Source organism: Odocoileus virginianus, chromosome 16 (genome assembly GCF_023699985.2).
Source record: "Odocoileus virginianus isolate 20LAN1187 ecotype Illinois chromosome 16, Ovbor_1.2, whole genome shotgun sequence".
Classification (NCBI taxonomy): domain Eukaryota; kingdom Metazoa; phylum Chordata; class Mammalia; order Artiodactyla; family Cervidae; genus Odocoileus; species Odocoileus virginianus.
This window is the reverse complement of record NC_069689.1, coordinates 20,844,481-20,869,182: the sequence shown is the minus strand read 5'-3', so window position 1 is coordinate 20,869,182 and position 24,702 is coordinate 20,844,481. Positions and strand designations below refer to the sequence as shown.

General features: G+C 48.2%; 2 protein-coding genes across 14 annotated transcripts in view; one reads left to right on the top strand and one right to left on the bottom strand.

Annotated features, from left to right (window-relative positions):
* The window catches only part of PPIP5K1 (diphosphoinositol pentakisphosphate kinase 1), a 39,210-nt gene extending 25,869 nt beyond the window's left edge, over positions 1-13,341 (bottom strand). For 3 of the 12 annotated variants that reach the window (XM_070477976.1, XM_020881411.2, XM_020881412.2), the window contains exons 1-20: positions 13,249-13,297; positions 11,420-11,510; positions 10,650-10,757; positions 7,855-7,950; positions 7,408-7,582; positions 6,778-6,973; positions 6,240-6,330; positions 5,928-6,013; positions 5,473-5,627; positions 5,243-5,344; positions 4,624-4,785; positions 4,361-4,482; positions 3,039-3,140; positions 2,731-2,817; positions 2,535-2,610; positions 2,310-2,419; positions 2,141-2,223; positions 1,624-1,755; positions 1,325-1,446; positions 862-1,044 (exon numbers count right to left, since the gene is read on the bottom strand). In XM_070477976.1, the coding sequence (XP_070334077.1) occupies positions 862-1,044; positions 1,325-1,446; positions 1,624-1,755; positions 2,141-2,223; positions 2,310-2,419; positions 2,535-2,610; positions 2,731-2,817; positions 3,039-3,140; positions 4,361-4,482; positions 4,624-4,785; positions 5,243-5,344; positions 5,473-5,627; positions 5,928-6,013; positions 6,240-6,330; positions 6,778-6,973; positions 7,408-7,554 (1,956 nt within the window). In that variant the 5' untranslated portion in view covers positions 7,555-7,582; positions 7,855-7,950; positions 10,650-10,757; positions 11,420-11,510; positions 13,249-13,297. Of the gene's footprint in view, positions 1-861; positions 1,045-1,324; positions 1,447-1,623; positions 1,756-2,140; positions 2,224-2,309; positions 2,420-2,534; positions 2,611-2,730; positions 2,818-3,038; positions 3,141-4,360; positions 4,483-4,623; positions 4,827-5,242; positions 5,345-5,472; positions 5,628-5,927; positions 6,014-6,239; positions 6,331-6,777; positions 7,026-7,407; positions 7,583-7,854; positions 7,951-10,649; positions 10,758-11,419; positions 11,511-13,248 lie in introns of those variants that run through there. The other 9 variants (XM_070477971.1, XM_070477975.1, XM_020881410.2 and 6 more) reach the window with 7 other exon arrangements.
* A 5,346-nt stretch (positions 13,342-18,687) lies between these two features.
* CKMT1A (creatine kinase, mitochondrial 1A) lies at positions 18,688-24,631 on the top strand. 2 transcript variants are annotated; one of them, XM_020881416.2, is made up of 10 exons: positions 18,688-18,779; positions 19,547-19,868; positions 20,503-20,701; positions 20,904-20,999; positions 21,378-21,599; positions 21,751-21,836; positions 21,942-22,065; positions 23,728-23,862; positions 24,066-24,191; positions 24,387-24,631. In XM_020881416.2, exons 2-10 carry the CDS (start codon positions 19,720-19,722, stop codon positions 24,498-24,500), a joined length of 1,251 nt encoding a protein of 416 aa, XP_020737075.1. In that variant the 5' UTR covers positions 18,688-18,779; positions 19,547-19,719; the 3' UTR covers positions 24,501-24,631. The 2 variants fall into 2 exon arrangements, with proteins under 2 accessions (XP_020737075.1, XP_070334069.1); XM_070477968.1 differs by lacking the exon at positions 18,688-18,779 and having other exon boundaries at positions 19,494-19,868.
* Positions 24,632-24,702: the final 71 nt, after the last annotated feature.

The window sequence follows — 24,702 nt, the reverse complement described above, 5'->3', positions numbered from 1 at the left end:
ATATGTATATATATACAGAAGATGAGATGGCTGGATGGCATCACCGACTCAATGGGCATGGGTTTGGGTAGATTCCAGGAACTGGTGATGGACAGGGAGGCCTGGCGTGCTGCGATTCATGGGGTCGCAAAGAGTCAGACACGACTGAGCGACTGAACTGAAGTGAACTGACACATATATACATATATGTATATACATATATACATATTCCTATCTATGTGTATGACTGTTTTACATAAGATGGGATACATAGAGATTAGAGTCAGTCTTGTCATGTTGGGTTTTGCTGCCAAAGGAATCTCTACTTTTTTAATTTAATTATTTTCAGCTGTACTGGGTCTCTGTTGTTGGGCTTTCTCTAGCTGTGGCGAGCGGGGGCTTCTCACTGTGGTGGCTTCTCCTGTTTCTGAGCACAGGCTTTAGGGCATGCAGGTTTTAACAGCTGCAGCGCTCAGGTTCAGTAGTTGCAAGTTCCCTGACTCGAGAGCACGGGCTTAGCAGTAGAGACACATGGATTTAACGGCTCGGAGGCATGCGGGATCTTCCTGGATCAGAGACTGAATCTGTGTCCCATGCACTGGCAGGCAGATTCTTAACCACTGGGACCACCAGGCTTCCCTGCCAAAGGAATCTTAGTGGCAAGGTTATAAAAATCTTTGATTTTCAAAATTCTAGATGATAGATTGTGGACCCACACTTACCTCAAAGGGTGGGTAAGGATTAAATTAAATGACTGAGTGTATGGAAAGCATGTAAAACTGTGCCTGGCACATCATAAGTACCATTATTGATTGCTATTATTTAAAATTCTAGGAATTTGGGAGTGGGGTGTATTGGGCACAAAGATAGTGACAGCCTGACCTGATCGTAATCCTCAGGGCCAAAGGGCGCGTCCTGCTGCAGAATGTGATGTAGCCGAGCCTTCACACGGTGCTGGCAGCTGCTCAGGGAATCCCCATCGCTGTCCAAGAGCCCATTCATGTTGGCACTCTTCACCATTTGTACCAGAATGGGTGTCAACTCCCCTTCTAGAGCCAGAAGGCCCTGGAGGGAAAGCACAGAGTGTATCAGTTTTCCTTCTGCTCTACTTCCCCTAGGCTTCGATGGTCCCAGAGATCAAATGAGAGCTGGCTCGGGGGAGCTGGGGAGCACATCAAGGGGCCAACCCCATTAACTATTCTCAGTAGCATAGGATGTACTCCTATGAGAAGCAGAAACTCCTCTGAGTTGGCACACAAACCCTCTGAAATTTCCTGACTAGCTCTCCAAACTCTGCTTCTCTACCTAATGGAAGCTGGGACTGTGGGAGAACTAGAGCAAGCACCTTAGCAAAGGCTGCGGCAGTCATCTGGACACGGCCCTCATCAGAGGCGTAAATCTTGAGATCATGGCGGAAAGTGCTATGGAGACGAAGCAGCCCACAGCCGGGAAAGCCAGCATAGTCACCTGGGGGCAAAGGGGAGGACCAGGAACAGGAAGGCTATACACACCCAAGAATGCTCATTTCCCCTTTAACCTCCCCAACACCTCTGTCCCTTTGTTTCCTCAACTTACTCTCTAATCATCTTATCTCGGCCCTGCTGTGTGTCTACACCCCCCCACCCCTGGTCAACAAACACTCACCCTGTCCTCCAGGGTACATGCAGCGGAAAGCTCGCCCCAGCTCCTCAGCCTGAACACGGCCAGCCGGGGTCAGTTCTCCACCCCACTTCAGTACCAGCAAGAGGGATGGGGCCAGAGCCTCCCGCTGCGTATCTGCAGGAATAAGAGGGAGTGAACAGGTCTAGACCTAAGGAAAACCGTATGTGCTTAGTCATTCAGTGGTGTCTGACTCTTGCAACCCCAGGGACTGTAGCCCACTAGGCTCCTCTGTCCATGGGATTTCCCAGGCGAGAATACTGAAGTGAGTTGCCATTTCCTCTTCCAGGGGATCTTTTTGACCCAGGGACCAAATCCGCATCTCCTGCACTGCAGGCAGATTCCTTACTGTTGAGAAAATGGAGAAGCACAAGGAAAACAGTGGGGACATCTAAATGCTAAGTTTTCTGAGCAGCCCAGAAAGGTAATTTGGGAGAGAGGTCATCTGAGGATTCAAAAATAAAAGATGTGAGTGGTAATGGAAAGAAGTGCTATGTCTCACCTTGCCCCTCATTAGAAGCTTTTACTCCATGAGGGTAGTAAGTCAGCTGCACCTTCCTGTTGATGCCTGAGAAGTGACCGTACCTGCAGGATAAACCCACAGTTTGCTTTCTACCCCAGCACCCAATTCTTACTGCTATTGGCCCCCCTTTTCCTATTCCCTTTCTCACATCTCCAGCACGGATTTTAACTGCTCCAATTTCCCTGTCTTCTCCTCGATCTCACCACCTGGTTCTTTCTCCAGTTCAGCCAATAGCAGCCGTGTGATGTCCAGCACCTCCTGGAGGAAATAATAGGGTGTCCACAAAGGAGGCTAAGTCCTGGCTGGTTAGGCTTTTATCCTGGTCTCTGTCTTTTCATAGCACTGCTCCTGCCAGCCAGATTCATCATCTTACCTGTAGCTGCTCTGGCCGCTTCAGTTTTAATTTCCCTGTCTTGTAGCCACCATGTTTTTCGAATAGACTAAAAAATCTGAAGAAAGGAGGAGAAGCTTCAGTATGGGCTGAGAAAGGCAAAAACCTCTGAGAGGTGCCCCTCCCCATTTCCCTTACAAAAACCTATTTGTCTAGATAAGAACACTCGGCTTTTTACCTTGGGTGTGTCACCTCCATCTTCATCTTCTGCTTGGGTGTACGATCCCCATGACGAATGATTGCAATGACACAACGAAGTTCCATCCTAAGATCGGGAATGCTGTTAGAGCCTCTTCCCCATCCCACCCCATGCCGCCACCCATTTCATCCTACTCGCCACGTCAAAAAACACAGGAAAGACTATCTGAGATGAGGAATACAGGTAGGCTCCACCAGTCAGATGGCACGGGGGCAGAAAGTGAGCACTGGTCTGACTTAGATGTTTTAAGTGGTTACTCCAGATTTTTAACTTTTACTTTTGCTCACATAGTGCCAGAAGTGGTAGGGACAATGGGAATGTCCTCAGCCTCCATGGGGATGGACCACGGGATCTGGAACTGTGGGGCAAGCTCCCGCATTATGGTGTTTCTAGAAGGAGAAACATGAGGAACCCACATGAACATGAATGAACCAGAACTACATGTCTGAATGAAGTTCAAAAAAACTAACAATACATTAATATAAAGTCTAAAGAGCTGCAAAAAAAATTCATCTTTTGTAATAAAGATTGTGTTTACCTCTGGGTGGGGGGGGAGGGGATGTTATTAGTAATGTTTATGCAGGGGCTTTAACTCTATGTGTGTTTTTTTTTTTTTTTTTTTGGTTGCACCACACAGCTTATAAGATTTTAGTTCCCTAACCAGGTATTAAACCCTGGGCCCTCAGCAGTGAAAGCGCCAAGCCCTAATCACTGGGCTGAAAGGGAATTCCCTCAACTATAGTCTTAATATTTTATTTCTTAAGCTCAATGGTGAATATACTGATATTCACCGTAGCCATCATTCCTTATACGTTTTTGAATGTTTTACATATTAAAAAGTCAAGGTGAAAGACAGTATTATGGTATGATCATATTTAGTACAATAAGTAGTCTGTTTATATACAGAAGAAAAAGACATATTGTTATGCCTAAAACAGTTAACACTAATTCCCTCTGGGGAGAGCAATGTTGGGAAGGCAAGAGAGTTGAGGAACCCTTTCTCTACTTTCCTTTTTCACTTTTAAATCATTTTTACAGCATTTAAAGTACAGGCAGACCTCAGGGACATTGAGAGTTCAGTTCCAGACCACTGCAATATAGTGAATATCTCTATAAAGTGAGTCACAGGAGTCTTCTTATTTGGCAGTGCATATGGAAAGTTACCATAGTCTAGTAAGTGTGCAAAAGTATTATGTCTAAAAAAACAATGTACATACCTTAATTAAAAAATACTTATTGCTAAAAGTGCTAACCATCATCTGAGCCTTCAGCAAGTTCTAATCTTTTTGCAATAGTAACATCAAAGATCACTGATCATTACAAAAAAAAAAAAAAGATCACTGATCACAGATCATTATGACAAGCATAATAACAATGAAAAAGCTGGGAATACTGTGAGAATTACCAAAATGTTACACAGAGACATGAAGTTAGGAAATGCTGTTAGAAAAATGGTGAAAATAGACTTGCTCAAAGGTTGCCACAAGCCTTCAAAATATAAAAAAACACAATACCTGCAAAGTTCAACAAAACAAGGTGTCTTTAAATTAAAAACTTCGCTATTCTCTTTAAGCCCATTCTCCCCAGCCCAGACCACTGTGTCCCTTACCCTAGAATCTTGGCACAGTCATCATAGTATTTCATTGAATTCTTGACAAAACTGAAGCCATTGACATCACACACAAAGGAGTGACCATTGGCACGGAGGAGATCAAAACCACAAACTGTTTGCTGCAAGGGGAAGAAGGGAAGATGAGAACAAGAGAGCCACGCTTCCTTCTCAGCTTCGCCCCACCAACCTCTCCCTCATGCCAGAGCCCCTCCCCTGCACCCCGCTCCTGCACGACCTCCCTACCAAGGGGTCTCTCTCACCTTAAAAGCTACGCAGACTTTCCTGGCCACCAGCTTTTCCATGGCGGTCAGCATGACTGGATATCGAATCTCTTTCCCCTCACTGTCTCGTTCAACCTTCCCATCCAAAGCTGGAGATTTTCTGGCTTCAGCATGGGCATAGTCTGGCCCCACTGTATACACCTGCAGGTACATAGCATCACTGAGTATGCCCACAGCTCACCCTGTATATGAGAAGGCAATATGAACGTCATGTCTGTAGGCTAGTTTCCCAGTAAACATAAACAAAACAAACAAATCCCCTGAATATTAAGAACAAGAAGACTGACTTTTTTTTTACTGAGATGGAACTTCAGTATCATTAAGAAACTTTCTCCATGGGACTCTAAAACTATCGCCTAGTCCACACTAAGAAATAACTTACCAACATTATTGCATTTTCCACATTACCCTTGCCCTCGCTCTGATAGTGACAATATAAATACCTACTTCCCCAATCCTTATCTTCACCTGCATATGAAAGCCAATCCCATTCACACTTTATTTGTTATAACTGCTTCCCTACACTTCTACTTGCTTCACAAGCACCCCACCCCACTCAGACATTTATAACCTCTTAAATCCCCGTATCCACCATAACCTTGACATCTGTGCCATCTGTTGGCATAAACTCCTCATAGATGTATGAGCCTGTCTTTCGGACGCTGCTCTCTGGAGAGTAAACACTGCTTCGGCTGCCAATCTTCAGGAGAAAAAGGAAGGGGAAGAGAAAAAAGGTTGCTTCTAACTTGTCCCCCAGTCTTCCAGCTTCCCTTCCCACAACTTCATTCTCGTCTTCTACTTCTCTGCCTCCCCAGACGTCTCCCACACCTTACGGAAGAGGCGCTGGCTTCCTCCACCAGCTGAGCTGGGGTAGTAGATGTAAACGTTGTGGTCCTCCGCGCTCACGGGCTTCTCCACAAAGGGCTTGGGAAAGACGGCTCCATTTACCTCCACCTGGTCTTCACCCTCTATCAGGTTGCACTCTGAAAGGTAGGTGTGCGGTCATTCCTAGGGCCCAAGAATGCTTCCAACTCCCACTTCTCTCAGTTTTAATCTCCATAACCCTCAAATTTCTATGACCATACTTTAATAATAGATATGGTAACTAACATCTGTAGAGAGGTCTCAGATTCTGTCCAAAGACCTATGGCTCTAGCTCTACCCATAGTCCAGTAACCAAAGCCTCACAGAGACAGGTGGCACATAGCTATCTAGAGAATGGAGAACTGGGCTCAGTCACAGAAAGCGGGGCAGGGTAGGACTGGACAAGGCCAGGTACTCACCCTCAGGCCGGGCAGGGTCACGGTTGAGCACAGCGTATCGAGGCAGGTCAATACCTTCCTCCTGCAGGATCCGGTACACCTCCCTCCTGTTACCCCCGAATAAATTAGCTGGGAGAGGTGGAGGCAGGTGACGAGGGGAGAGGCTAGGGATTTCATTCACTCAGGAACTGGGAGACACCCGTGTACAGAACTCAAGAGGGTTTGGTACAACAATTCAGCATGTATGTTTGACTCTGCCCCTCCCAGAGTGGGTTCTCTAAAACAGGCGTGATCTCGGGGGCACCCATCCCACCAGTCAACAGAAAGCTGTACCTATCCTGGATGTAATACTGCATAGCCAGGTCATTGATAAGAAAAGGGTTTCGAAGCTTGGAGTAAGCAACAGCTTTGTCCAGGGGAAAGCCTGGGATGGAGAGAGGAAATAGAGAGGTGGAAGAAAGAAAGTGAGAGAAACAGTGAGAAAACAGCAAGAGAAACAGAAATGTGTTAAAGCTATTCGTTGCCACTGAGCTCCACAACCCGCCCAACCCAGCACTCATCCTCCTGCCCAATTTCTCAAGTCTAGAAAATCCATCAGGGAAAAAGCAAAACAGAAACTACTTGTAGGGTCCTTCCAGAGACCAATTCTGTCAGAGATCTGAAGAATCTTAGAGCTGTCCTGAGGTTTGAATATGGGCTTTAAACTAACCCCAGCAACTTCTCCAAGATGTAGGAGAAGCAAACCCCTTTGCACTGTTCTCTAGTGTTGGGAAGAGAGGACGACTTCTTTACTATTTGACAGTAAGAGCCTCATTTCCCAGTGCAGCATTCCCAGTACCACTCCTTCCCATTTTCCTTCACAGACACCAACCTTTGGAGTGGAAGGAGATGAGGCAGTGGCAGGATGGCCAGTTTTCCACAGGTTCATTGAGGATCACGTCTTCTCCCAGGATGATGACAGTCAGGTAGTCAAACCTGCAGAGCCGCTCTAGGATCTGGGTCATTGGCTTGGACTTGGATTTCTTGGTCATGGCACAGATGCCAACAATGATCTGAGGTTCAGGAGGCTATCAGGAGGAAGTGCCGTCAGGAGCTCAGGAACTTCTCACCTGAACCTGCCTTTATCAGGGAACACTGACTCATCATCTCCTTAGGGCAGAGTTTCTTGTCAGGACTCTGGACTTGGGGGGTTAAGGTTGTCTCCTAATTCAGGCCTAGATTGGGGTTCCTGCAGGGATTCCTCCTGCCATGGTGTGTACCCAGGCAGAAGAGTCAGAGAACCAATAATCATGAGACAACAGGAGGCGGGCAAAAACATAGGGGCTTCAAGGAGAGGCAGTCTAACCAGTCTCCACTGCCCTTGCCTATCATCAAAAGAGGGCCTGTTTATGACAGGGCATCTAAGCATCTGGGAAGATCGGGAGGTGGCGTCTCAGTCCTATGGAATCTCCACTATGGCGGGGGTCCCAACACCAAGTGACATCATGGCCCCCAGTCTTACCACTTCATCCTCCTCATCCTCGAGGAGCTCGCTGTCACTCTCTTCTGGCCTCATGCCGAGTCTACGGGGGCCCAGCCCCTCATCTCCAGCTCCGAGGAAGAAGTGGGCTGTGGCACTCTCGCCCTCACTGGCTGGCAGTGACCACATCCCCGCCGGAGCACCCGCTCATCCCGCCCTGAAATGGAGGGGATCCCCATTAGCTCAGAAACCAAGTCCCATGGTAGTGGGTGGGGATGGGGGATGGGGAATGAGAAAATAAGAGGGAACTACCGAGGGGAAACAGGAAACAAAGCTATAGCGTCAAGGATCAACAGGGAAGGAGGCATGTGGGCTGTGACTGGCAATGACTAAAGATCCCCAAGAGAAAATCAAGGTTTCCCTTTTTCTCCTTGCTCACCCTACCCCCAACCATGAGCCTGGGATGAGAATCAGTGGATTAACCCTTACCGTGCCGGCATGTCCCTGATTCTACCAGCAGGAAAAATCATTAACTCCAGCAGCAAATGGGAAAGGCAGTTCTTCATGGAGGGCCACTGGTGATTCCTACCAGAAAAGAAGGTTAGAGTGACATTTCAACTTTGGATTCATTTGAAATCTTCCCAGTCCTCCTCTACCTACCAACGATAAAAAGCAGAGACATCACTTTGCCGACAAACATCGATAAAGTCAAAACTATGGTTTTCCCAGGAGTTGTATATGGATGTTAGAGTTGGACCATAAAGAAAGCTGAACACCAAAGAATCGATGCTTTTAAATTGCGATGCTAGAGAAGACTCTTGGGAGTCCCTTGGACCGCAAGGAGATCAAAACAGTCAATCCTAAAGGAAATCAACATTCATTGGAAGGACTAATGCTGAAGCTGAAGCATGCTGAAGCTAAGCTCCAACACCTTGGCCACCTGATGCGAAGAGCTGACTCACTGGAAAAGTCCCTCACTGGGAAGGACTGAGGGCAGGAGGAGAAGTGGGTGACAGAGGATGAGATGGTTGGATGGCATCACCAACTCATTGGATATGAATTTGTGCAAACTCCAGGAGATAGTGAAGGACAGGGAAGCCTGGCATGCTGCAGTCCATGGGGTCACAAACAGTCAAACATGATTTAGCGACTGAACAACAACAATACAAGAGCAGAGGAATGAGAGAGCTCAGTTGCTTTTGCTCTTCACCTCTATCTTCATTCCTACCAAGGACTAACTCAGAAAAACATTGATTGATTGATTGGGTGCACCATATGTTCTAAGCATTGTATAAGAACATTAAAATCCCTTTGCCTGCCACTCTCCTTCATCTACTTTACCTTAAGAGAAAGACACCCAATTCCAGAAAATCTGTTCAAGAAAAAAGGTCTAGTGCTAGTTGGGAAATTGAGGATACAGGCATCTATACAACAGGCCCCAACCCATTCTCAAACTGAAATTTCAATTTTCTCTCTACTGTCACAGGGTACACAGACACAAGGCTGGTCTAGGCCAAGGTCCTTCACAACAGAAGCTACAACGAGAAAAAAAAAAAAAAAAAATCCTACCTAGAATCATTATCAGTGAGAATATATTTTTAAAAAATAATTCTATGTATCTATTTTTGGCTGTGTTGGGTCTTCCTTGCTGAGAGGGCTTTTTCTCCAGCTGCAGTGAGTGGGGGCTACACTCTAGTTGCATTTCGAGCTTCTCATTGCAGAGGCTTTTCTTGTCGTGGAGCATGGGCTCGAGGGTGCAAGGGCTTCAGCAGCTACATCATGAGGGCTCCGTAGGTGCAGTTCCTGGGCTCTAGAGCACAAGTTCAGCTGTGGTGACACAAGGGCTTTGCTGCTCTGTGGCATGTGGGATCTTCCCAGATCAGGAATCGAACCCGTGTCTCCTGCATTGGCAGGCAGATTCTTTGCCACTAAGCCATCTGGGAAACTCTGGTAATATCTTAGTTAAAATTGAATCAGAACAACCTGGAAGTTCCATTTTTGCACACATATAGAAGTAGTGGTTCTTAACTAACTGTGATTATGCTGTGCAAGAAACAACTCTCAGGAGACACTTCTGGTTATCACAGTTTGGGAGGTGCTATTGGCATCTATGGAGTAGAGGCCAGGGATGCTGCTAAACATTCTAAAAAGCATAGCATATACCTCCACAACAAAGAATTGTCCAGTTCAAACTGTGAGTGGTGCCAAGGCTGAGAAACCCCCTGTAGAGAAATTTTACATGTAAGAAGACATGTGCAAGAATATTCATAACCTTCTGTTGGTAAGGGTAAAACCTAAGAACAATTCAGATATCACAAGTTAAAGAATGATAAACATAATTTAGTATCTACAAATGGCTGACTAATAGCAATTATTAAAAATGAATCAGGGGCAGGGTTCCCTAGTGGTCTAGTGGTTAAGAATCCATCTGCCAAAGCAAGAGACTTGGGTTCGATCCCTAATCCAGGAAGACCCCGTGTGACTCACAGCAGCTGAGCCTGTGGGCCACAACTATTGAGCCGGTGCTCTAGAGCCTGAGAGCCGCAACTACAGAGCCCACATGCCACAGCGCTGAAGCCCATGTGCTGTAGAACCTGCGCTCTGCAATGAGAAGCCACCACACTGCAGCGAGAGCCTAGCCCCCACTCTCCACAACCAGAGAAAAGCAAAGAAAACCCAGCACTGCCCTCCCCCCAAGAAAGAGAAGTGGGGGATAAATTAGGAGCTTTAAGGTTAAGATATACACACTCTCTATATAAAATAACTAAACAACAAGGACCAACTGCATAGCACAGGGAACTCTACTCAATAGCTTGTAATAATCTATAATGAAGGGACTTTCCTGGTGGGCCAGTGCCTAAGACTCTGTGCTCCCAACGCAAGTAGCCCAGGATTGATTCCTGGTCAGGGAACTGGATCCCACATGCCACAACTAAAGATTCCGAGTGTTGCAACTAAGACCGTGTGCAGCCAACAAATGAACAAACAAACAAAAAAACTATAATGGAAAAGAATCTGAAAAAAGAATATATATGTGTGTGTGTGTATATGTGTATATATATATATATATGGATCAGTTTGCTGAAACTAACACAACATTGTAAATTAACTATTCTTAAAAAGTGAATCAAAGCTATATAAAACATGAACAGCTTCCAAATGCAAACTGCAGAAATATACATGAAGGACAATTCTACTTGTACAAATAAAAATACTCCAAATGTTTACGACTGCATACATAATTAGACACATCTGTTAACACTAGATCGTGGGGATACAAGTACCTGTTATTCTTTTCTCCCAAAATGAAATTGAGGCATATCAGCAATTTTCTACATTCTGCAAAAGTTCTCAGAAATTCTGACCAATGGATCTAATGAAAGCCACAAGCTCTGTAAGTAAACGGAATGATTTAGTCTTATAGACTTGTACAGTAGTCCTCAATAATTCCTTTCTGTATTTTTATTTTAAATCCTTACACTTCAAGTGAACTCTGAAGCTTTGATTAGAAAGGCACAGCTAATCTTTATACAGATCTTGACCTTTCCAGTCTTCACTACCTGCTTTTCTCTGTTCTTCCACCACCAGACAACACTCTCCTTAGACTTAACATTTCCAGTTGTGCACTGTAGGCCTTACACATACACACCCCTCCTGATTACAGGCTATTTCTTTGAACTCCTTCCTAGTGACCTGACCCAGTTTCCATGACTTGTGACATTCTCAAGGTCCTCGTACAGTTTAAGCAAGCCGAAGTTTGTGGCAGGCTTTATCCTTTCTCTGAAGCAGGAGCTTTTTCTACGTCTAAGATTCCTAACCCTTCACACTTTCTGCCACTAAGCCCTTACTGGTCTGCTACTGAATGCACACGATCACATTCTTGAAATTCTATTTTAACTCTGTAACAGGAGATGGCAATAGAATAGCAAAGGAAAACGTGTTCACAAATGTGGGGCTGAAGGAACATGAAAGGTCTAAATTCATAGTTAACAAAGCAGAAATAGAAGCCTGACAGAAATAGCTATGAAATAAGCCAGGATTTATTTAGATGTACCTCTGGGAGAAGCTGGGCTTTAACGTGGTGTTCCAACAGCCATGGCCGGTTTCTGCGCTCTTCTCGCCTTCCTCCTCCCTTCTCCCTAATACTTTGTTGCAAAAGGAAACTTCAGACTCTACACTTGGCTAAAGGGCAAGTCTTACTGGGGCCTGAATCAATGTGGAAGGGAGCGAGGGAGAGAGGGAGCAGACAGTAGGTGAGGAGAGGGAGGGGCAGGGGCACAATCTCCTCAGAAACATCTATGTTAAATTGGATCTAGAGAAGGGATGTGGTTTCCCTGGTGGCTCAGATATTGGAGAATCTGCCTGCAACACAGAAGCCCAGGTTTTAAGAGACGGGATAGAAGGGACGGTGCTGTGCTATGCTTAGTCGCTTCTGACTCTTTGTGACCCCAAGGACTGTAGCCCGCCAGGCTCCTCTGTCCCTGGAATTCTCCAGGAAAGAATACTGGAGTGAATACCCTATCCCTCCTCCAGGGGATCTTCCTGCATTGCAGGCAGATTCTCTACCAGCTGACCTACCAGGGAAGTCCAGAAGGGAGAGTAGGTGGTTTAGTCGCTAAGTTGTGTCCAACTCGAGCGACCCCATGGACTGTAGCCTGCCAGGCTCCTCTGTCCATGGAATTTCCCAGGCAAGAATACTGGAGTGGGTTGACAGTTCCTTCTCCAGGGGATCTTCCCAACCCAGGAATGGAACCCGGGTCTCCTGCATTGCAGGCAGATTCTCTACCAACTGAGGGAGGGTAAACTGTGTTAATTTCTTTCTCCCTTAGAATGTAGGGCTGCTTGCCTAGTCCTCTATAATTTCTTTAACCACCATGCACTTGTTGCAGGGCCCCATTAGTGGTGAAAGAGAAACGTCAGTACAGAGTCCAGGAAGAAATAATTCCAACACAGTTAAAACTCCTCAAACCATCAACATTGTCTCCTTCAACAGTGGACCCCTTAGTTCCTACTTGATGCAGTTGTTTTTGTTTGTTTGTTTGTTTGTTGTTATTTGGGTGGTTTGGTTTTTTTTTTTTTTGGATGCAGACTTGAATGATTCATACATTCCCTTTTTCTGGCACCGATGAAATGTGCTGATGCCCTCGTTCTCCGTATCAACTCCCTCATACGGCTTTCTTTTCCCTACTTGCTTAAAATGACTCTTCCTCGACTCCCTGAACTACCGCTCTCTCCTCCCTCACTGATCAACTGATCCAATGAACAATCCGACTAACCCTCTCCCTCACGGCCTCCCCAGCCTTAGGTAGTCGTTCAAACCCCGATGAGTCACCGCACTTGGTAACAAATGTCCTTGGAACCCTCAGAGCTTTCCTCCCCCTACCCGCAACGGCTGTCTGCGGGCCACTCCTTCCCCACCCGCCCTCCCTCCAGGCTCACCTCTCTCCTCTCTACAACCCCCTTCCTCCAGCCGACTCTCCGGTCCGACTCCTCTCCCACCTCGCCTCACGCGGACCTGCCCACTCTGACCCCCTCCCCTGCAGACGCCCTGGCTCGGCAGGACCCCTCTTCCTCTCGCAGACCTCACGCGCCCATCTCTTCTCTCGCGGACCCCCGTCCTCTGCGCTCGCCTCACTCCGCTCCCGGTCCCGACTACCACCGCCCATCCTGACTCCTCTAGCCTCTGCCCGCCCCCGCCTTCCCTGCCTCACTCTCCCTTCGCTGACTTTGAGGCCTCTCCGCTGCCTCCCTTCCCAGAGCGGCCCCCCGGCCACTACCAACCAGGGCCCTCCGCACCAACGGAGCCCACTCCACCCAGCCCACCCCCTCAGATACCGCCCCCAGCCCCCAGCCACTCCCCCACCGCCCCGGGCCCTCACTCACCCGCCTCCCTGCGCTCGCGCAGCCGAACCTGCCGGCAGCGACACCTGACAGCGGCCCAATCAAAGCGCAACTTCTCTTCGGTGCCACCAATCAGCGGAGGGCGCGCACCGGCTGCGGAGTCAGGCTGCGTTGGCCGGCGCTTCTGAGCGGAGGCGGGTGGCCTCTAGTGGCCCTAAGGAGGAAGTGCAACCTGACGTTCTTTCTCCGATTTCTAACTGCGTCGCCACAGTCCATATGCTTGGTCTAGACAGAGACTTTCCAGTGAGACGAAGTTGGGCGTGGGGGGGGGGGGGGGGGGCGGTTTGAGAGCAAGATGCAGAGAAAAAGCAGAGTCTGTTGCCATTGCACCTCTTTGAGGACAAAACCAGGTCTTCTGTTTGTCTTGTAAAACAAAACGGGATATGCTAGATGTAGTGGTGGTTGTTCAGTCGCCGAGTCGTGTCCGACTCTTTGTGACCCCATGGACGGCAGCATGCCAGGTCTCCCTGTCCCTCACCCTCTCCTGGAGTTTGCCGAAGTTCGTGTCCATTGCATCGGTGATGCCCTCCACGCATCTCATTCTCTGATGCCCTCTTCTCCTTCTGCCTTCAGTTTTTCCCAGCATCAGGGACTTTTTCAGAGAGTTGTCTGTTAGCATCAGATGACCAAAATACTGGAGCTTCAGCTTCAACATCAGTCCTTCCAGTGAATATTCAGGGTTGATCTCGCTGAAGATTGACTGGTTTGATCTCCTTACTGTCCAAGGGACTTTTGGGAGTCCTCCAGCAGCACAGTTCAAAGGCATCAATTCTCTGGTGTTCTGCCTTCTTTATGGTCCAGCTGTCACAACCGTATGTGACCACTGGGAAGACCATAGCCTTTATTATACGACTTTTGTCAGCAGAGCCATGTCTCTGATATTCAGCACACTAGGGATCCAATAAATGTACATTGCAAATGTTAACAGAAGAGTGAAAGTGGTTCTGAAGACAAAAACAGAGACAGAAACAAATCAGAAATTTAAGAGATGGAAGAGAGACTTATTTATGAAGGAGACAATAAAATGGACAGACTTGGAAGGCTGAACAAGTTGATTCCTATCTCCACACATTGCTTGCTCTCTTGCCTTTGGTAGCTGTGCAGCCCTGGACTAGTCACTGAATTTCCCTCAGCCTCTCTTTTCTCACTTGTGAGAGAGTAGGACTAGAAACTCTAACTCACAGGGTACTGATTATATGAAAGCCTCTCGCATGTGTTTGTATTGTTATCTTTGCATCCTCACTCAGGTTTCCCTGGTCAAGGCAATTCCAAGTTCTTTTACAAAGCAAGTTTGTGTGCCGGAAGCTCTGTGAGGCCAAACTGAAAGGCCAGACTTTGGAACAGAGAAAGGTTTATTGCAAGGCCAAGCAAAGAGAACAGGTGACACATGCCCCCAAACCCCAAACGCTTCAAAGGTTTTTGGGGAAAAGTATGTTTATAGGCAAAATTCCCAGCGGGGGCTGCAGGTATGTTACTGTCCTCTGATTAGTGAGTGGTGAGGTAATAGGGCGGTGCTCCAGGAATCTGTTATTCAGCCTGAAGTTACCATCTTCCACCTGGGGGCGGGATTGGGAGGTGGCTTGTGTGTGTACTCAGTCACTCAGTTGTGCCCAATTCTTTGCAACCCCATGGACTGTAGCCCACCAGGCTTCTCTGTCCATGGGATTTTCCTGGCACGAATACTGGAGTGGGTTGCCATTTTCTCCTCCAGGAGATCTTCCCAACCAGGGAAGGTCAAACCCATGTCTGCTGCATTGGCAGGCAGATTCATAGAGAGTCCAATGTAATCAACTTGCCACTAGGTAACTGGCAAGGGATTTTAGAAAAGCTGGTTTTAGAAAAGGCAGAGGAACCAGAGATCACATTGCCCAACATCAGCTGGATCATCGAAAAAGCAAGAGAGTTCCAGAAAAACATCTATTTCTGCTTTATTGACTATGCCAAAGCCTTTGACTGTGTGGATCAGAATAAACTCTGGAAAATTCTGAAAGAGATGGGAATACCAGACCACCTGACCTGCCTCTTGAGAAATCTATATGCAGGTCGGGAAACAACAGTTAGAACTGAAAATGGAACAACAGACTGGTTCCAAATAGGAAAAAGAGTACGTCAAGGCTGTATATTGTCACCCTGCTTATTTAACCTATATGCAGAGTACGTCATGAGAAACACTGGGCTGGAAGAAGCACAAGCTGGAACTAAGATTGCCAGGAGAAATATCAATAACCTCAGATATGCAGATGACACAACCCTTATGGCAGAAAGTGAAGAGGAACTAAAAAGCCTCTTGATGAAAGTGAAAGAGGAGAGTGAAAAAGTTGGCCTAAAGCTCAACATTCAGAAAACCAAGATCATGGCATCTGGTCCCATCACTTCATGAGAAATAGATGGGGAAACAGTGGAGACAGTGCCTGACTTTATTTTGGGGGGCTCCAAAATCACTGCAGATGGTGATTGCAGCCATGAAATTAAAAGACGCTTACTCCTTGGAAGGAAAGTTATGACCAACCTAGATAGCATATTAAAAAGCAGAGACATTACTTTGCCAACAAAGGTCCTTCTAGTCAAGGCTATGGTTTTTCCAGTGGTCATGTATGGATGTGAGAGTTGGACTGTGAAGAAAGCTGAGCACAGAAGAATTGATGCTTTTAAACTGTGGTGTTGGAGAAGACTCTTGAGAGTCCCTTGGACTGCAAGGAGATCCAACCAGTCCATCCTAAAGGAAATTAGTCCTGAATATTCATTGGAAGGACCAATGCTGAAGATGAAACTCCAATACTTTGGCCACCTCATGTGAAGAGTTGACTCATTGGAAAAGACCCTGATGCTGGGAAGGATTGGAGGTGGGAGGAGAAGGAGACAACAGAGGATGAGATGGCTGGATGGCATCACCGACTCGATGGACATGAGTTTGAGTAAACTTCGTGAGTTGGTGATGGACAGGGAGGCCTGGCATGCTGCAGTTCATGGGGTCGCAAAGAGTCGGACACGACTGAGCGACTGAACTGAACTGAACTGAACTGGCAAGGGAGGAGGCTTTGTTCCTGTAGAACTAAGCATATTGTTATGCATATTCCTTTAGGAAGAACCAGGATCCTACTTTAACTGCTGCACTATAGTTTATATATATATTTTTTTATGTAAATGTGTATATATATATATATTATATGTATATGTATATGTATAATTTTAAAAAATTGATTAGGCTGTGCTGGGTCTCCGTTGCTGTGTGGACTTTTCTCTAGTCGTGGCCAGCAGGGGTTACTCTTTAGTTGCAGTGTGCAGGCTCCTCATTGTGGTCCCTTCTCTTGTTGTGGGGTCACCAGGGAATGGGGGCTCAGCAGTAAAGAATCCGATGAGGGTTTGATCCCTGGGTTGGGAAGATGCCTTGGAGGAGGAAACGGCAACCCACTCCAGTATTCTTTCCTGGGAAATTCCATGGACAAAGGAGCCTGACAGGTTACAGCCCATGGGGTCGTATCTAAGGGCCAGATACGACTTAGCAACTCAACGCCCACCCCTTGCCACCTCTTGCTGCAGAACAAGGCTCTAGAGCATTTGGGCTTCAGTGGTTGCGACTCCTGGGCCTAGTTGTCCCGAAGCATGTGGGATCTTCCCAGGCCAGGGATCTTCCACCTGGGGGGTGGGACTTTCCACCCAAGTCTCCTGCATTGGCAGGCAGATTCTTTACCACTGAGCAACCAAGGAAGGCCTTGTGAAACAGAAGGGAAGGAGGCAGGGCACAACCTTTAAAGAATGAGATAGCCCGAGGGCACAACATAAACTGATTAGCATCAACAGTCCCTGGGTTGGGAAGATCACCTGGAAAAGGGAATGACTACCCACTCCAGTATTCTTGCCTGGAGAATTCCATGAACGGAGGATCCTGGCAGGCTGCAGTCCAAGGGGTCACAAAGAGTCAACACAACTGAGCTACTAAAACTTAAAAGCTAACCACACCACATTCTGAGGCTTCATTTGCCCTCTCCCGATGGCCACACTCGGTGGAGTGTGTTTCTCTCTGAATAAATCCACTTCTTACTTATCACTTTGTCTCTCACTGAATTCTTTCTGCGATGAGACATCAAGAACCTGAGCCTCATTAAGTGCTGAAACCAGGTCTGTGACCTCAGTTGGAAGACCGTGGATTTTGGCTGGGTGTGGGTCCCGGCCATGTGGGTTCAAGGCCCAGACTGGCTTTTGGCTGAGTTTGAGTCCTGGTACACGAGTTCAAGTCCCAGTCTGAGGTAAACTGTATCACCTGCACTATAGTTTTTAATTGTTCCTCCTGTGTGTCTGCTTCCTCTCCCTTCCTTGACTAGCAACTGTTTGGGTCTACCCTTTGGAACCCAGGGAAGTTCTTGGAGGCTGAAACCTATTTCCAACAATCAAGAAACTGGGGACACAGTAAGACTTCCAGGACACCTACCCTGGGTCCTGCTTGGTCTCACCCCTTTATGAGTATGCAAGTATCCTTAGCTTAAAAATTCACCAGCTTTGCCATTTGGGGAGACACTGCTTTGGGAGAGATCCCCAGGGTTCCACTTACTTGCAGCAAATAATAATAAGTCCTGCCTTTTTCTGTTCTTTGGCTTGGTTGTGTCTAATGGCTTGATACCCACCAAAAGGTGAGCCCAGTTTTCAGGTACACAACTGCAGAACTCCATCTAGTCTCTGATAATTACTCTCTTAGCAGGAGAAGGAATTGATGGACTGAGAACAGAGGTGATTAGCTTCTAAGGAAACCCACAGAAGAGGAAGGCAGGAAATTGAGCACTAGGGAAACCTGAGAGGAATGAATGAAATGAGAGTAAAAGGATGGAATGGGGTCTCATCAGTGAGGCCAGAGGACAAGGTGAAGGGGATTTCTTCTTCTCAAAAACTCTCTTAAGATGAACAAATTTCTTACTGTCTTATGGGTGCATGAAGATAGCTGGCAGACTGGACTAATGCCCCCATGCCTACCCCACCTTAACTGAGCCTCCACACTGGAGCTCGTAACTCTATTTCAGCTCCAAGCATTCATTTTCCTGCCAGGACAAAGGTCAAGTCACACCCAAGTCACACTTGGAGATCCGGAACAAACCCTTTCAAATTTGAATATGCACCTTGTGAGGAGAGAGGAGGAGAAGAGACCAAGAGGAAGGCAGAGACTCCTTGGTGACCCTCTGCCCTTGGACACCCCTCCTCCTTACACTCTGGATTAAACAGCATTAGGGAGCCAAGAGAGGAAATACATGTGGTGGTTAGAGACCTGTGCCTGCCTGTTCCCTTCCTACACCCCGTCATCTCACCACACCCTTCACCTCACCTTACACTCCCCTTCAGCTCAGGAACTGGGAGCTACAGAGAGGAGGGGAGAAGGAGGAGGAGGAAACATAATTCCCTGCCCAACTCTGGCCCCACACCCAGCACAGACAGCAGGTAGGCAAGCCTGCCGAGAATACTCAGAGGGAGACCTGTGATCAGCAAATAGGTCCGAGCCTGGAAATTTCGCTGAGAAGAGATCAAAGGTGAAGTAAGAGATGGAGAGGAGGATGGAGAAGGGGGGAAAAGTGGGGGATCCTAAGAAGCGGAGGAAGGACACGTCAGGGCTGCAGACTTGGGGCAAGGTGGAGTGGGGGTGGGGAAAACAGCACAGATGGGGTAAGAGTTCGTGTTTCGCCGATTTCTCTCAGGGAATCTTTGCATAACCTTGTAAGGAGACCTGCACAGGTGTGACAGGGAGGAGCCTTGGTGCTCTTCCTGGTTCGAAGGAAGAGGTGACCTTGAGGCAGCGGGGTGTCTTTCTCAGCGTCTGCCTGCGAGCTTTCTCTGTGTGTCTTCCCCAGTATCTGTTTATGCCACGGGTTCCCCAAGGCCGCCTCCCCTGGGGAGACAGAGAGGTTGCAGGGGCAGGCCGAAAAAAAAAAAAAAAAAAACGAGAGCAGGTTGAGCAATGTCACCCTCTTCCACCCACCGGGGCGACGAACGGGGGTTTCCGAGGAAACCGAGAGACTTAAGGGAAGGGTGTTAGGGTTTCGCCGGTCCCCTTGGGTGCTGTCCTCCACTTGGTGCTGAAATCTGGGCGGCCTCACCTCAGGTGGGCCCATTCCCGGGCCTAGGGCTGCAAATCGCCAGTCTCCCTAATCTACCTGGGGGGGGTGGTGCCTACCTCTGCCCCCGCACACCTAGCGCGGTGGCAGGCGGGAAGGCGGGGCCTGCATGAGCCCCACCCCTGGAGACTGCAGCGCTGCCTTCTGCGCCCGCCTGCCGCTAGCTCATTGCGCCTCTCCTGCAGTCTGATCGGCACCGGCTTTCACTCCCGCTCCAGCCTCCACTCCAACCCCCATTTCGGCTCCAGCCTCGCCTCGCACTCAGCTCCGGCTCTCAGCCTGTCTGCATCGCCCCCCTCCTCCCGGTTCCTGAGCTAGCAGCTCCTGCCCTGAGATTCCGTAGGCAGACCCTCAAGCCATGGCTGGTCCCTTCTCTCGTCTGTTGTCTGCCCGCCCCGGGCTCAGGCTCCTGGCTTTGGCTGGAGCTGGGTCTCTCGCCGCTGGGTTTCTGCTCCGATCGGAACCTGTTCGAGCAGCCGGTGAACGACGGAGGCTGTATCCCCCTAGGTATCAGTGTCTCGGGCGCTCTGGGGGAGGGGGGGGAAGGGGGGAGGTCGGGCAGGTGGTGATAGGGGTGGAGATGAGAATCTGGGCAATAGAGAAGGGGTATAATCACGAAGGTTCTGGAGTGGGGCGCTGTGCAGTCTGGAAACCTCACTGGGGTGGCGGTGGGGGGAGGCCAAAACCATAAGGTGAAAGCATTCCTGGGGACTTGGAACCCGCAGTTCCCGCCCTCAAGGCCAGCTCTGGCCCTGCGAGTTCTGGCTGCACCTACTCTGCTCAAATTCCTAATTGAGAGACCAGGAACTATCCTTTCCGCTCTCCTCCATCTCCCTTTCCTGCTGTTCTCTCCGGTTTCCTGAATTCCCCTCCTTAGTCTTTCCCCTCCCCCATCCCTAATGCTGCTTCCATGGGAGAAAAGAACGGAGCAGATACGGGAGAACTGAGCCTCCAGCCAGAGGAAGCTAGAACTCTTGGGAAAGAATAGATCCTGAAAGTCCCTAATGAGATTACCAAGGTTTAGCCCTGCTCTAGCCTCCCCTCCTCCCAAGGAGCAAAGCCAGGCATGCTCCCTGCTGAGTGCACCGGGTCCAGGCTCCCTGTGCCCTCCCTCCATGGTTACTGGGTACCCCCTCCCTAGTGCTGAGTACCCAGACCTCCGAAAGCACAACAACTGCATGGCCAGTCACCTGACCCCGGCAGTCTATGCCCGGCTCTGCGACAAGACCACACCCACTGGCTGGACGCTAGATCAGTGTATCCAGACTGGCGTGGACAACCCTGGCCACCCCTTCATCAAGACTGTGGGCATGGTAGCTGGTGATGAGGAGACCTATGAGGTAGGGGGCCCCAGAGTTTCCTGGTCAAACCCTGTTCATCTTCCCGGCAATCCCAGTTCCTTCCCCCTGAAGCCCCTCACTTTCCCTTAAGACTGGACCATCCATACTCGTGTTTTCCGACCCGGTGAAATCAACCCGCAAGGAAAGCTTGGGAAGGGATTCCCTCTCCTTAACCACCTTCTCCCTCTCAACTCCCCCTCAGGTATTTGCTGAGCTGTTTGACCCTGTGATCCAAGAGCGACACAACGGGTATGACCCCCGAACGATGAAACATACCACTGACCTGGATGCCAGCAAGGTGGGTCAAATATCCCACTTCTGATTTGCATTGCCTTTTGGACAACATACTGTTTTCTCCAGTCCCTTCAGCCATAATTATTCCCTGACTCATAGTCATTATACTGCTGAGCTTTCAAGTCTCAGTGTGGGGAAAGAGTTGTATGTTAAGGAGCAGCCGTGAGAGGAGCAGGCGTTGAGAATGGCCACACCCCAAGGTGGGCAGTGTTGGGGAGGGTTCACAGTGAATGCCCCTTCAGTTGGAGTGTTTGCCCAATGGGCTGTCCTTCCAGTGCAGGCAATGAAGACTCCTCTAGTCCTTACGGTCTCTCCTTCCCAAGGCCCTCAGCTCCCATCCACCTTGTTTCTGTGACTTACCTTAGTTTCTACTATTCCCCAGATCCGTTCTGGCTACTTTGATGAGAGGTATGTATTGTCCTCGAGAGTCAGAACTGGTCGAAGTATCCGGGGACTCAGCCTGCCTCCAGCCTGTACTCGGGCAGAGCGACGAGAGGTGGAACGTGTCGTCGTGGATGCGCTGAGTGGCCTGAAGGGTGACCTGGCTGGACGCTACTATCGGCTCAGTGAGATGACAGAGGCCGAGCAGCAGCAGCTAATTGATGTGAGAGGCTTTGAGAGGGAGCTGGGCGGGAGGGGCAGATGGAAAGACAAGAGAGTCAAGGGAGGCTGGGGCCAGATGAGGTAGATGGGCTCTGAGAAGCCCGGAGGCTACTGTGTAGATTCTTAACCCAAGTCCCTTTGACTCTTCTCAGGACCACTTCCTGTTTGATAAGCCTGTATCCCCATTATTAACCGCAGCAGGAATGGCTCGAGACTGGCCAGATGCGCGTGGAATCTGGTATGAGGCTTAGCTTACCCTGGGCTTCCATAAGTGCCCCTTTTTTCTCTATCTCTCCCTTGCCCTGCCTCTTAATTCCAGTCCCTCCCTCTCTCCTGCCTTCAGGCACAACAATGAAAAGAGCTTCTTGATCTGGGTGAATGAGGAGGATCATACACGGGTCATCTCCATGGAGAAGGGAGGCAACATGAAGAAAGTGTTTGAAAGATTCTGCCGAGGCCTCAAAGAGGTTGGAGAAGAATGTATAAGGGAATTAGGTGGGAGGACTTAAGGAAGAAACAAAGACTAGAATAGGTAGATGGAGGATATAATTTATGAACTAACCCAGGACATTTTTTGTGAAAGAGATTACCACCAATCACTCTAGGAGAACAATAGGTATAAATCAGAACTGTCCAGGGTATACGGTCCTGGTATACATGGACCAGGTATACATAAACCTGGGTATATGGTCATCCTAAGAACAGGAAGAGAGAAAGAATGTCAGGAATCTAAGGAAGTAAATAAAGCAGTTGCCAAATAATGCAAAGAAGGAATTGAGGTGGTGAATCAGTGCCTGGGGGGTGTGTTGTGGGATGTGCAGATATAAGGGGAAGGTTTAAGCTTGGATGACTATAGGGAGTGAGGGGTTGGTATGTTCCTGATTCTCATGTAACCACCCATTTCTGAGCCAAGGTAGTCCTTTACTCTAGATTCTGTCATTCTCACTAAAGTAGCATGTCTAGATTTTAAGCTGATTAGGAGGGAAAACAGGGAAGGTGGAGGATGGAATGGTTTAAGTTCAGACTGTGTGGCTCTACATGAGGGGTTGAACTGAATCCTCAGTCCTATAGGAATTAGGTCTCTATATTCGTGTCTAGATTAGAAATTCCCATAAATCCAATCCTTATTGTATGGTCTCATATATACAGTTCTGTTTTGGACTTGTAAAGGGAGAGCACTCTCCTTCTTTTAGAATCTTAGCTGGGAGGTTCCTATTATTTTTAGCAAGTAATAGGTAACATATCTTGACTTTAAGTGGGTAGGCAGGTACTTTTGATATGTCTTAGTATTCTCATCTGTAAAATTGGGTAAGAAGACTTCCTACATTTAAATGGTGGGGATTAAGTGAGATAACACATATAAAGCGTGTGGCCCATAGTAAATGTTCACAAGTGTTAGCTGCAGTTATTATTCTAGATGGAAAGATTTCCTCTTGTTCAGCATGTTTAATATCCCTCATGCCACGGTTCTTTCTGAACTATGAATAGGGTTCCCCTTAGGTTACATAGCGGTCTTCACGAATATTGCCCTGGCAGGTCTCCAGTCTCTTCAACTCTAGTAGTCATCTTCATGATTGGGATGTTTAAGTGGAACAAGAACACGCTTCCCACCCTCCTCCCGCACCCTCCACAAGTATGAGTCCAGCTCTTCTGCTCCATTTTCACCTTTCTGCTTTCTCTTTTTCCACAGCTAACAGGCTCTCTTGCCTCTTCCTGTTGCAAAGCCTACACCCTCATTTTCTGGCTGAAAGAATCCTTCCAAGCTCTAGCTCATTAGCAAAGTAAAGATGTCAATGCATGCAGAACTCCCTGAATAATCAATCCTTTCTCAGTTCAGTTTACCACCTCCGTTCATCTCCCTAGATCATCCTTAGCACATCATTCCCTGAAGTTTCTCTTCTTCCACACAGGATATTTTTGCACAATCTCATCATGATGGGCGTGCAACATCAAAAATATCTTTTATGCATGATAATAATGAGCCATTTCCACCAAAAAAAAAAAGCAGTGTCATTCTTTCACATCCCAAATCTTTGGTTCTAGACATATTTCTAGAGCTCCTATGGGTCCAGCTAAGGGAGGGTTTGCACAGCCCTGATATGTCACTAACGCAGGCTTTGTGCATGCAGGTGGAGCGGCTGATCCAGGAGCGTGGCTGGGAGTTCATGTGGAACGAGCGTCTGGGATACATCTTGACCTGTCCGTCTAACCTGGGCACCGGACTTCGGGCAGGAGTACACATCAAGCTGCCCCTGCTGAGCAAAGTAAAGGAGTTGTGGAGCTAGAGAGGGGTGTGAGGGAGGAAGTGGCCATGTGCGGTGGGAGAGGGATTGTGCGCTTTGGAAAGGAGCAGGCATTGTAGCTCAAGAGTCAAGGGAAAGAGCTCTGGGCAGGTTCAGGGCTCTTTTGGGTAGGACCAGTCTCAGCCTCTATTGATCCTGCCCGCAAATCTCTATCTCCTCTCTAGGATAGCCGCTTCCCAAAGATCCTCGAGAACCTCAGACTCCAAAAACGTGGAACTGGAGGAGTAGACACAGCTGCCACCGGCAGTGTCTTTGATATCTCTAATTTGGACCGACTGGGCAAGTCAGAGGTGAGATTCTCAGGGATTATGGATAGGTCTGTGGGGGGTGATTTGACAAGGAGTGAGCCTCAAGAATGTAACAGAATTTGAAATAAAACTCAGGTTGACTGGGGGAAAACTGGCAATGAGTTCCCAGAGCAGGCAAATCAGTGCTAAAAAGAGTCAGGTTGTGGGAAGCAGAGATCAAGAGTCAGTATCATCCAGGTGGAGCTGGTGCAGCTGGTCATCGATGGAGTAAACTACCTGATTGACTGTGAACGGCGTCTGGAGAGAGGCCAGGATATCCGCATCCCTCCACCTCTCCCCAACAAGCATTAACTCCTGTCCCCAGCGGATGACTCAAGGCTCCCAGGACCTCTGCCATTCTAATGGCAGCCCATTCTCCTTGCCCTGGGTGCCACCATCAACCCCCAACCCCTGTCCTAGTAAAGGCTCCATGCTATGCTTCAGTTGTCTGTGTTATTTCTAATGGTGGGATGAGGAGGAACTAGCTTCCAGGAGAAAATAAAAAGGCAATGGG